This window comes from Arachis ipaensis, chromosome B6, assembly GCF_059453495.1.
Source record: "Arachis ipaensis isolate K30076 ecotype BB chromosome B6, ASM5945349v1, whole genome shotgun sequence".
Taxonomy (NCBI): Eukaryota; Viridiplantae; Streptophyta; class Magnoliopsida; order Fabales; family Fabaceae; genus Arachis; species Arachis ipaensis.
Window position 1 is genome coordinate 37,475,445 of NC_142441.1, and position 12,451 is coordinate 37,487,895.

At 39.7% G+C, this 12,451-nt stretch overlaps 1 protein-coding gene and 1 non-coding gene across 2 annotated transcripts; one reads left to right on the forward strand and one right to left on the reverse strand.

Moving 5' to 3' along the window:
- Positions 1-2,298: 2,298 nt before the first annotated feature.
- LOC148555168 (small nucleolar RNA R71) lies at positions 2,299-2,405 on the reverse strand. The gene has a single exon (XR_015886805.1). It is a non-coding gene; the product is annotated as a small nucleolar RNA R71 (small nucleolar RNA).
- Positions 2,406-8,874: 6,469 nt separating this feature from the next.
- Positions 8,875-9,255, forward strand: LOC148555169 (uncharacterized). The gene has a single exon (XM_088490617.1). It carries the CDS (start codon positions 8,875-8,877, stop codon positions 9,253-9,255), a length of 381 nt encoding a protein of 126 aa, XP_088346743.1.
- The last annotated feature ends 3,196 nt before the right edge of the window (positions 9,256-12,451 follow it).

The following is a 12,451-nucleotide window of genomic DNA, read 5'->3' on the forward strand; positions in this document are numbered from 1 at the left end:
CCACGTTAGTTCAACTTTCCAGAGAGATAGATCATGCACATACCATGGGCGTGGCACGCCAAACCTTGGGCGTGCCATGCTAGTTCAAATTTTCAGAAGCTAACAATGAGAGGAAAAGGCCTGGGCGTGCCACTTGGGCTCGAATGCGTGGCATGCCATGCTACCCAAGTCTTTAAAAAGGCCTGGACATGCCACTTGGGCTCGAAGGCTTGGCAAGCCAGGCTATCCAAGTCTTTAAAAAGGCCTGGGCATGCCACTTGGGCTCGAAGGCGTGGCACGCCAGGGTGGTCAGTGAAGGGAGGCGCGCCACTTGAGGATTGAGCGTGGCACGCCAAGGCAGAATCAGAGCAAGACGTGGCATGCAACTGAAGCGCCAATCACACGCCAGCTGTGAGATAACGTGTTATGAGTTTCTTTTCCCTCCAAAATATAATTTTACTTTCACTTTTGTATTTTTCTTTACTTGCTATTTCTAGGAGTAGTATATATACCCCTTGGAAGTACTGAAGAAGGAGTTAAGCAGTTGAGCTGTTGGTTGAAGCATAGTTAGATTCACTTTTTTCATCTTTTACTTTTTCTTGAGCTATGAGTAGCTAAATTCCCTCTCATTGAGAGAGAGAGCTCTGTTGTACTTGATGGATTAATGATAGTGAATTTCTTCTTCTCTTCATCTTCTCTTTGATTTGCTAGAAGGAATTTCGTTCTTCATGCTAGTGTTCAATCACCTTGGAAAAGGGGTTGAACACAAATGGGTTTCATGAGAACCTTGGAAAAGGAAACATGAAATCATGCTAGAAATTCCTTTTCACACTTGAGTAGGATCTGGGTTTTGGTGTTTGGATATGGTGACATAAAATCCTCCCTCTACTTGGACCTATGATGATGTGTGGTATAATCAGGGACTAAGCATATCTCTCTTCATGAGCAATTAGACCAAGGAATTGGCTATTGATCAAGATCTGAGAGATTGAGTCACCAAGGGATTGGGGCTCAATCAATCATGATTGCCAAGAGGTCAATGAGTTGCATGATTGAAGAGGATATGAGATGGATTTAATCCAAAGAGACAACATCTCCTCATCTCAATGAATTCCCTTATTCTTATCTTCTACTTTCTCTATAGCTTTCTTTACATTTTGCAATTCCCCCATTCCCATTTACTATTAAGTCATTTAAGTTTCTGCTCTTTAATTTTGTTGCCATTTTCAATTTTGCTATTTACTGCTTTCCTTTACTTTTGAGTCATTTATATTTCTGTACATTTACAATTCTGTAATCACAAGCTATTCTGCTTAGCTTGACTAATTCACCAATTGATTAAAGTTGCTCAAATCTATCAAACTATGTGGATACGATCCCACTCCACTGTGGGTTATTACTTGGCGATAATTTTGGTGCGCTTGCCAAAAGAACGGATTCACAAATTTTATAATGGGGTGTGAATTCTGATCATTAAGTTTTATGGCGCTGTTGCCGGGGATTGGTTTGAATTTGACAATGATTAAATTTATTGGAGAGCTAGATTAAGCCATTTTATTACCTTGTTATTTTCTTTTAGCTTTTTTACTTTTCTGTCCACTCTGTTTTCCTTATTTTTACCTTGATTAGTTTAGCTATTCTTTGTTCAAATTTCCACTCTTCTAACTGTTTGATTAATTGCATCAACCAAGTTAACCACTAATCTTCACTAGAGTGATTCTTTCACTTGTTCTCTACTTGCTATTTGTTGAATGTATGACATGTAGAAGGGGAGAAACTTCATCCTCTTTTGATAGTAAAATTGAGAGGACCTTCCTTAGATTAAGGAGGGAAGCAAGAGGCAAATGCATAGTTGGAGAGGAACTAGTGGAGGAAGATCTGAGAACTACCATGGATGATGAAGTACAAGACAATGTTGGAGGAGATGCTGGAAATCATGTTGGGCAAGAGAGGAGAGTCTTAGGCTCCTACATCAACCCAAATCCAGGAAACTGTGGCAGCAGCATCCTCAAACCAACAATCTATGCTAACAACTTTGAGTTAAAACCTCAACTCATCATACTTGTTTAGAATAATTGTTCATATGGAGGAGGAGCCCAGGAGGACCCAAATCAACATCTCAGTACATTCTTGAAAATTTGTGACACTGTAAAGTCTAATGGTGTGCACCCTGACACCTACAATCTACTTTTGTTCTCTTTCTCACTTAGAGATAAGGCAGCAAAGTGGTTGGAAGCATTCCACAAGGAGAGTCTAACCACATGGGATGATGTTGTAAATAAACTTCTAGCAAGATTTTACCCTCCACAGAGAGTCCACAGGCTAAGAGCTGAGGTACAAACTTTCAGACAACAAGATGTTGAAACACTCTATGAAGTCTGGGAGAGGTTCAAGGATTTGACAAGAAAATGCCCACCTGATATGTTCAATAAGTGAGTGCAACTACACATATTCTATGAAGGACTGTCATATGAGTCCAAGCAAGCAGTAGATCATTCCTCTGGAGGTTCACTCAACAAGAAGAAAACCATTGAAGAAGCCATAGATGTCATAGAGACTGTAGCCGAGAATGAGTACTTCTATGCTTCAGAAAGAACTCAAAAGAGAGGAGTGATGGAGCTCAACTCAATGGATGCCTTGTTGGCCCAAAACAAATTGATCACTGCACAACTAGCAGCCTTGACCAAGAAGATGAAGAGTAACCAAGTCTCAGCTATCCAAGCCCAAGCCCCTCAATAAGGGGATACACCAAAAGTCGAAGGTGAATGGGAACAAGCTAATTATGTGAATAATTCTAGACCTCTATATGACCCAAACTCTAAGACGTACAATGCAGGCTGGAAGAACTACCCAAATTTTGGGTGGGAGAACCAACAAAACCATAATCCAGATCATACAAAGCCATACCAAGCCAATCAATACCACAATCACAACCCCAACCATCAATCAAACAATAACAGACCCTACCACAATGCACAAAATACATCATATCATTCCACGCAACCAATGCACAACAACCACCCTCAAGACACATCAACCTCACCCATGCAACCATGTGAGATCAAAAGCAACTTTGAGAGAGTAGAAGCTGCAATAGCATAATTGTCGTCACAGCTGACAGGAGCTATTTCCACTCTTTTGGAGAGACAAACACAAGCTGACAAGAGGATAGATGCCAATCAAGAAGAGTACGGATCAAATATGAAGAATCAAGGCGCAGCCATTTCAAAATTGGAAGCACAAGTAGGGATTTTGTCCAAGAAAATTCCTATGTCCACATATACATTTTCCAGTGATACCATGGCTAACCCAAGAGGGGAATACAAAGCCATCACCTATGGTAGAAGAAGCAACCCTAAGTCAGAGCAACCAACAAAAAAGAGCTGCAGAGAAGCCTGAAGATAAGAGTGAAGAGGAGACCCCTGCCCCATCACCACCAAAGCCAATCTTGAAGCCTTATGTGCCAATGGCACCATATCCACAAAGGCTGAGGAAAGATGGGAAGGATGGCCAGTTCTCTAGATTTTTAGAGATTTTCAAGAAGCTCCAAATCAACATACCATTTGCTGAGACACTGGAGCAAATGCCACTCTATGCCAAATTTTTGAAGGAGCTCATGACAAGAAAGAGAAAATGGGGAGAAAAAGAGACCATAGTGCTAACTGAGGAGTGTAGTGCCATAATACAAAGGAAGCTACCCTAGAAAATGAAGGACCCAGGGAGTTTCCAAATCCCCTGCATCATAGGGGATATCAACATTGAGAAGGCCTTGTGTGACTTAGGAGCTAGCATCAATCTCATGTCCCTAACCATGATGAAGAGGATGAAGATTGAGGAAGCCAAGCCAACAAGAATGGCACTCCAATTAGGTGACAGAACCTTCAAGTTCCCACATGGGGTAGTAGAAGACTTGCTGGTGAAAGTGGAAGAATTTATTTTTCCAGCTGACTTTGTTGTGTTGGATATGGAAGAAGAGGCTAACACATCAATCATTCTAGGAAGGCCATTCCTAGCTACTGCTGGAGCCATTATTGATGTACAAAAAGGGGAATTAGTCTTGAAATTACATGAAGAGAAGATGGTCTTCAATGTCTTCAAGGCAATAAGTTACCCCAAGGAATCCATAGGAAAATGCATGATGGTAGACACCATAGAACAGATAGTTCAAGGAGTTTTGGAAGAAGAACAATGTGAAGGAGCTATTGAGTTAGAGCAGCAAGCATCAAGTGGAGAACAACCACCAGGAACCATGGAGAATTCAATCATGTTGAACCCCAAAGACAGTAAAGAAGTAGAGGTACCAAAACTCGAGTTGAAGACCTTACCACCAAGGTTGAAATATGCATATTTGGGTAATAACAACACTTACCCAGTGATCATCAATTCAAGTTTGAGTGAAGAGCAGGAAGAAGAACTTATCCAAGTGCTGAAACAGCACAAGGATGCCATAGGCTGGACACTTGCAGACTTAAAAAGAATCAGCCCTTCAATGTGCATGCACGAGATACTACTTGAAGAAGGTGCTAAGCCCTCAAAGTAGCAACAAAGAAGGCTGAATCCGACCATGAATGAAGTGGTCCAAAAAGAAGTATTAAAGTTGTGGCAAGCCCGGTAGAAGTAGTCCTAAAGAAAGGAGGGATCACTATTGTACCGAATGAGAAGAATGAGTTGATACCTACAAGAACGGTGACCAGGTGGCGCATGTGCATTGATTATAGGAAGCTTAATGAGGCCACCAGGAAGGATCACTTCCCCTTACCTTTCAAGGATCAGATGCTTGAGAGATTGGCTAGACATGAGTATTACTGCTTCTTGGACGGTTATTCGGGCTACAACCAAATTGTTGTAGACCCCAAAGACCAGGAAAAAACTTCATTTACTTGTCCATATGGTGTTTTTGCTTATAGGAGAATGCCCTTTAGATTGTGCAATGCACCTGCAACATTCCAAAGGTGCATGCTCTCCATATTTTCAGACATGATTGAAAGATTCATTGAGGTATTTATGGATGACTTTTATGTATTTGGTAACTCATATTCTAATTGCTTACACCACTTAGCCTTGGTGTTAAAGAGATGCCAAGAGACCAACCTTGTTTTGAACTGAGAGAAATGCCATTTCATAGTTACAGAGGGGGTGGTCCTTGGTCATAAGATCTCCAAAAGGGGCATAGAGGTGGACAAGGCTAAGGTGGAGGTGATTAAAAAGTTGCTCCCACCTTGCAATGTTAAGGTAATTAAAAGTTTTTTAGGACATGCTGGCTTCTACAGGAGATTCATTAGAGACTTTTCCAAGGTTGCCAAACCTTTGAGCAACCTACTAGTCTCTAATGTACCTTTTGTTTTTGATGATGGATGCATGATAGCTTTTAAGGAACTTAAAAACAAACTCTCCTCTGTGCCTATTGTGTGGTTATATCTTCTAACCACTATTTTCCATTCTTGTGTGCATTATTCTCTTTCTATGATTGTAATCCTTGCTTTGTCTGATTCTATATGTCTATTACTTTGTGTATGAATGTATTTACATGATTGAGGCCATCATTTTAATAGTCACTTTTCCCAAATGGCCTTAACCCTTTTATCTACCATTGCTAACCAATTTTGAGCCCATGATAAACCCTTTTGTTCTTAAATAGAGCACATCAACAACCCTAAGTGAAAAACAATGAATGTCCCTAGATTTGGATCCTTGATTAGCTTAGGTGAGTGAAGGTGTGTATCATTCAAATAGGGGGGGTGTACTTGGCAACTTGGGTAGATGTAAAGGCGTGTATTTGTAGTTGTAATCGGAAATTTTGGGAATTGGGAACATACTCATGTATTGAATGATTGAACCATATGCATTGAAACTTTTGTACATGAAATCCCAAGAAAAAGGGGACCAAAAAGGAAAAAAAATTTATGTGTATATATGAGAATGTAAGAAAAAGAAATAGAAAAAAATAGAAGAAACAAAAATATAAAAAAAAAGAGAGAAAGCAATGAAAGGGGACAAAAATGCCCCAAGACAAAGTAATAATAACAATGCATATGGGATGTGAATTGAAAAGAATGCATGAGTATACGAAAAAGTGAAACCCATGGGTAGCTAGGTATTGTATTATAGCTGTATAGGTTGTTCTATGTGTCTGGTGGGATCTTAGGTTAATCAAGGATTCAAATTTCAAGCTGACTTGACCATATGCATCCTTACCTCCACCCTAGCCCCGTTACAACCCATGAATAAGACCTCATGATACTTGTATACATGCATTAAGTAATTGTTGATTGTTAGATGAAAGATAAATCTTGGAAAGCATGATTAGGAGAGGATTGAATGACGAACCCTATACACTCGAGCGAATAGAGCGGATACACTTCCGATGAAGGTTCGATGCTCAACTCCTTGTTCCCGGCTTTCACAAGCGTTCATCTAGCAAGTTATATGCACTTCACAGTAATGTTCAAATTGGTAGAATTTATGAATTACATATCATTTTCGCCCCGTATGCTCATATGTGTTCTTGGAGGATAGATTTACCCTTGACCAAGTAGATAGATGCTCTTACATTAGTTGCATGCATTCATTTAGGTAATTTGCACTTCATAAACCCTTTCTTACCATGATCTTTGGTCTTTTTATTTTTAAGCATGAGGACATGCTTGGTTTAAGTGTGGGGAGATTTGATAAACTCCAATTTTGTGGTTTATATTGTGTAGAATTTGAGGGGTTTTGTCAATATTTTTCACACTTATTCACAAGAATTGCATGGTTTTGTGTTCTCTTCCTAATATTGCTTCAAGATGGAAAACATGCTTTTTTTTACCCTAGAATTACTATATTTTGATCCTCTTTTATTACCATTCGATGCCGTGACGTGTTTGTTGAGTGATTTCAGAATTTATGGGGCAAGAATGGCCTAGAAGAGAGAAAGGAAGCATGCACAAGAGGAAGGAACATGAAGATTTGGATTTTGGGAATTTCAGCATGGGCGCGCACGCGCACCTTGTGCGCACGCGTGGATGTGGACAGCTGGAAGCTATGCGCGAAGATCGATGTATCCGCGCGGATTAGAGAAATCCACGCCGGCGTGCACGCGTACGTGGCGCGCACACGTGGATCGCAAAACCAATCGAGGCGCATGCACGCATGACGCGTACGCGCGACAAGCTGCACGTGACCTCATTAAAAAAAATCGTGCCTGGTGATTTTTGAGGCTCAAGAGGCCCAAATTCAAGCTGGTTCTGCATGGAAAAGACCCAAGGATGCTAGGGGAAAAGGGGGGGGGGGATCATTCATTCACACTTAGACATAATATTTAGCTAGTTTTTGGTTTTTGGTTCTTCTAGAAAGAGAAACCCTTGTTCCTCTCTAGATCTAGTTTGAGTTGATCTTCCCTTGTTAAATTCTGAATTGGATCTTGTTGATTACTAGTTTTGATTGCTTAATTTGAATTCCTTAGTATAATTTTGTTTAAATCTTGTGTTAGATTCATGTTTTCTTGCTACTTGTCATTTTCTACCCATTTTGTGAATCTTATGGATCTTGAATTGTTAATGTTACATTGATAATTTGCATGATTAATTGTGTTGTTTGAGTGAATTTACATTGATAATTGTTAGTGGGTACTTGTTAATTTCAATTTAGTTGCAATTTGAATATGTCTTTTAGTAATGCTTACCATGTGTTTGATGAAATGTTTCCTTGATTATGGAGTAGTTCTCTTTACTCTTGGCCTAGGCTAAGGGAATTAGGTAAACTTGAGTCATTGGGTCTAATGGATTTGATGATTTGGGAACCCTTAGTGGTCAATTTGATAACCATTGACACTAGCCTACTACTAAATCAATTAGTAGCTAGGTTGGACCTTATGGGTTGATGTTGACTAAACCATTTAATATACTTCAAGTATAGAAGTAAACTTAATGAGTTTGGTTTCTCATAATTGTCAAGATATGATTATTAGATAAGGATGGTGACCCCAATTCCCATGTCTAGCCAAGAGTTGCTTTTATTATTCATATTTGAAAACCCCAAAAATCCTAATTGCTTTGTCTTAGTTATAGTTATTTGTTTAGTTTTAGAGTAGAATTATATTGGATGTTATCTTATTAGTTTGGAATTGCTCACATCTTGCTTTAGTCACTTGAATTAGTTTCTTGCACTTCAAGATTACTTGCTTGTTAGGATTCTTAGTTTAATTTCTTGCTCATGACTTGCAACCCCAGAATTCTAACCAATGTTGATGTACATGTTTGCCTATTCCTTGTGAGACGACCCGAGGTTTGAATACTTCGCTTACTTTTATTGGGGTTGAACTTGTGACAACCAATTCCTTCAAAATTTGATTCGCGAATTATTTGTCGGTTGAGGGCTATACTTGCAACGCGAAAATCTTGTGAAATTCCTTACCGACGGTATTCCTCCCATCAACCTTTCCCATCCTCACACTCAAATAGTTATATATTGGTGGTTGTAGATTATGTATCAAACTGGGTAGAAGCCATAGCCACTCCAATAAATGACAACAAAGTTGTAATGAGCTTTTTGAAAAAGAACATCTTCAGCAGATTTGGGGTGCCTAGAGCCCTCATCACTGATGGAGGGACACACTTCTGCAATAGGCAACTTGAAGCACTCCTTTCTAAGTATGGAGTCAAGCACAAGGTGGAAACTCCATATCACCCACAAACCAACGGGCAAGCAGAGATTTCAAACAGAGAGCTTAAAAGAATTCTTGAAAAAACTGTTGGAAGCTCAAGAAATGATTGGTCTAAGAAGATGGATGATGCATTATGGGCCTACAGGATAGCCTTCAAAACACCTATTGGAATATCTCCATACCAATTGGTGTTTGGTAAGGCTTGTCACTTACCAGTTGAGCTTGAACATAGAGCATTTTGGGCTATAAAAATGTTGAATTTTGATGAACAAGTTGCTGGAGAAAGGAGGCTTATCCAGCTGAATGAGCTGGAGGAGTTTAGGAACAAGGCATATGAGAGTACAAAGATCTATAAAGAGAATACAAAAAGGTGGCATGATCAGAAGATAGCAAGGAGGGAGTTCACAGAAGGGCAAAAGGTGCTGCTGTACAATTCGAGACTCAAGTTCTTCCCTGGGAAGCTTAAGTCTCGATGGTCAGGACCCTTCACCATCCTCAATGTATCCCCCTATGGCCATGTAGAGCTCATGGAAGACAAAACACAAAGGACCTTCATTGTGAATGGACATAGACTCAAGCATTACCTAGGGGACTCATTGGATGAGAAGAGAGTGAGCTACAACCTCAGCTAACAAAGGAAGAACGTCAAGCTAGTGACGATAAAGAAGTGCTAGTTGGGAGGCACCCCAACACTTTATATCCTTTTGATTTATTGCTTTCTTAGAAGTAGTTAAAATTTTTCAATTTAGATAGTTTGGGTTTCAGTTGAAAATTTATGTTTTCCTACCTTCTAGAAATAGATTGTAGATAGTGGATTAAGAATTTTGTTTCTTGTTTTGATAATTAGGAGACCCTTATATTCTGTTTTCTTTTAGTCTGGAAATACAATTTGATGAATACCTATGCTAATGATGAGCTATTGAGCTGAGAGCTAGCTAAAAAGCTAAGTTTGGTGTGGCCACCAATGTACTTAATCTAGGCTTACCACCTTTGAAAAACTCATATCTGAAGGTAGCCCAGAGATTAAGTTTGGTGTGGCCACCAATTTACTTAATCTAGGCTTACTAACCTTGAACAATTTATGATTAAAGGTAAGCCCAAAGATTAAATTTGGTGTGGCCATCACCACACAAAATACCACTATCTAGCAAAGCTCAATACTACTAAATCCGAAAGCATTTAATATATTGGGGGAGAGTATGAACGTGGTTTAAATGTGTTCAAAAGAGGATGAAAGCAAAGTATATGAAAAGAGTGGAATTATTCTACCTTTATGAACACATTAAAAACCCAATGATAAACCCAATTTATTATGATGCAATGGGATTAAGTTTGATGTCCCAAGGGACACCCATCAGTTGCAAATTCAGCCATCCATATCAAAGAGGAATGTGGAGGATTTTTTTGATTCTTTTGTCATTACTAATGAGGTTTCAGTTTTATTTTCAGGAGAGAGAATAGGACCCACATGATTGATAACACATAAAGCAAAGAGGTCAAAGTGTACTTGCACTTTGGAACTCAAAACATGTAGGAAGTGAAGTGGGATAAGGATTGGCACCTCTTCCCACGCTCAGCGCCACTCCTCAAGTGGGAAAACATTAAATTCCTTAAATTCCCACCATTCGAACCCCACTTTACACACCTATAAAAACAACTACTTTTCCCACCTCTCCCCACACTTCAAACCCCATCTCACAGACGAAACGACTCCACAAAGCCTTCCTTCTTTTCATCTCTTTTCTTTTTTCCTTACCCTTCTTTCACCACTTCCCTACTCTCTTCTTGATCGGGACGATCAAGCTCTAAGTTTGGTGTTGGAGCAAAACTTTTTTTTGCTTGCTCTCTTTTGTAACCTTCCCTAACCTTCTTCAAACCTTTAAACACACCCCCTCAACCCAATGGCATCACCAAAAACCTCAACAGCATCAAAGAAAAGAAAGACTAAGGAACCAACTTCTGGATCCTCAAGTTCAGGTTTTAATGAGTACAAGTTTCTCTCTTCATTTAACCAAAACCAGTTTTATGGTTGGGTGAGTGAGAGAGGGATCATCCCAGAGGTTGGCTTCCAGCTGGGGAGGAATGAGCACCCTGAGATCAACAGGGAGATAAATAATAGAGGCTGGGCACTCTTGTGCAATCCTCCAAGAAAGGTGGTAGAAAGCTTGGTGAGAGAGTTCTATGCTAATGCCGTGCCTCAGCCAGGACAATCCTATGACTATCTTAGCTATGCAAGAGGGAAGTCTATCGATTATAGCCCCACTAATATAGAGAGGACGCTGATGGTGAAGCAGACAACCTCCACCCGGAGCTATGAGGAGAGAATGAAGCAACATGACCCAGGATTTGATGAAATTCTAAATGAAATATGTGTGTTGAATGTACAATAGATAAACGACAAGGATGGGAGGCCCAACCAACTGAGAAGAAGAGACTTGAGCCCCCGAGCTAGAGGGTGGCTAGATTTTGTGAGGAGGTCCCTAATCCCTACATCTAACAATTCAGAGGTGACCAAAGAGAGAACTATACTCATATACAGCATCATAAAAGGTGAGAATGTCAATGTTGAGGAATTGATTGCCAACAACATCAACAAAATTCTGAAAAGCACCAAAGATAGCTCAAGATTGGCATTCCCCAGCATCATCCAAAGGCTGTGTGATGAAGTAGGGGTGGAGAGGATAATTGACGAAATGCTAGTGGAGCAAGAAAAGCCCATAACTGCCAAGAAGATGGCCAAAGTGGTGGCTGTCAACTCACTTCAAAGGGCCAGGGAACATATGGCTCATGTTCATGAGCCACATGTGCAACAACAACAAAAAGAAGAAGAGGAAGAGGAGCAACCACATTTCTTAGCACTCCAACCACTACCATATCAGCAATACCAACCAATTCAAGGATAATCAACCATCTGAGGGAGGATGTCAACCAATTCAAGGATAATCAACAACAGTAGAACCAAGTGAATCAGAGCATACAACAACTCCAAGGGAGTTGGGAGCACATGAGGAAGGAGCAGCAAGAACAGTTTGATTGGGGAGAGGTGCAAAGGGCACTTGACAAAATTGTAGAGCAAGGCAAATGGCAACAGAGGAACCTCGCTGAGTTCAGGCATCTTTATGATGCTAGAACCATTTCGAGAAGGCAATATGATATCAACACACAAGCGAAACTGAATCACTTGTGTAATGCTGTGGCCGCTCTAAAACCAGGATACCCAACATTCATGCAAGGAATGGAGGAGTTAAGTGCAAGACAAGAAGAATTCTGGCCAAGCATAAGGAGGATGAAAGGAACTACATGAGAAGGCTAGAATTTTGGAAGCCTAAGGACAAGAAAGCACAAGAAGGATCCTCCAACAAGGATGAAGATGACTCATCCCCTTCCAAAAAGAAAGACAAAAGCAAAGGACTAATGAACTGAAGTTGAAGCTGCTCAAGGTTGTTAAGTCCCATGGTTAACACTCTCTAATTTCTGAATCATGTTTTTGAATAATTGCAACATTAGGATAGTTTATTTTCACTACCTAGTTTTTTTTTATATATATATCATGAAGTCTTTTGTGAGTCCTTTTTAATTTCAAGAAAGAAAATACAATGTTATTTCAAGTTTTTACAATGTTATTTCAAGTTTTTACAATATCAATAAAAGCATAGTTTGTCTTCATGAGAATTGTTGTGAGTTGTTATAAGAACAAGAATAAAAGAAATTAAGACCAAGAGAGATCATTCAAAAACTAAGAAACAGGGAACTAAGTGTAGAACCTTAACTGAATAAAAAGGGAAAATAAATCATGAAAGGCAACTAGTCCTAGAAGGTATGACAAGT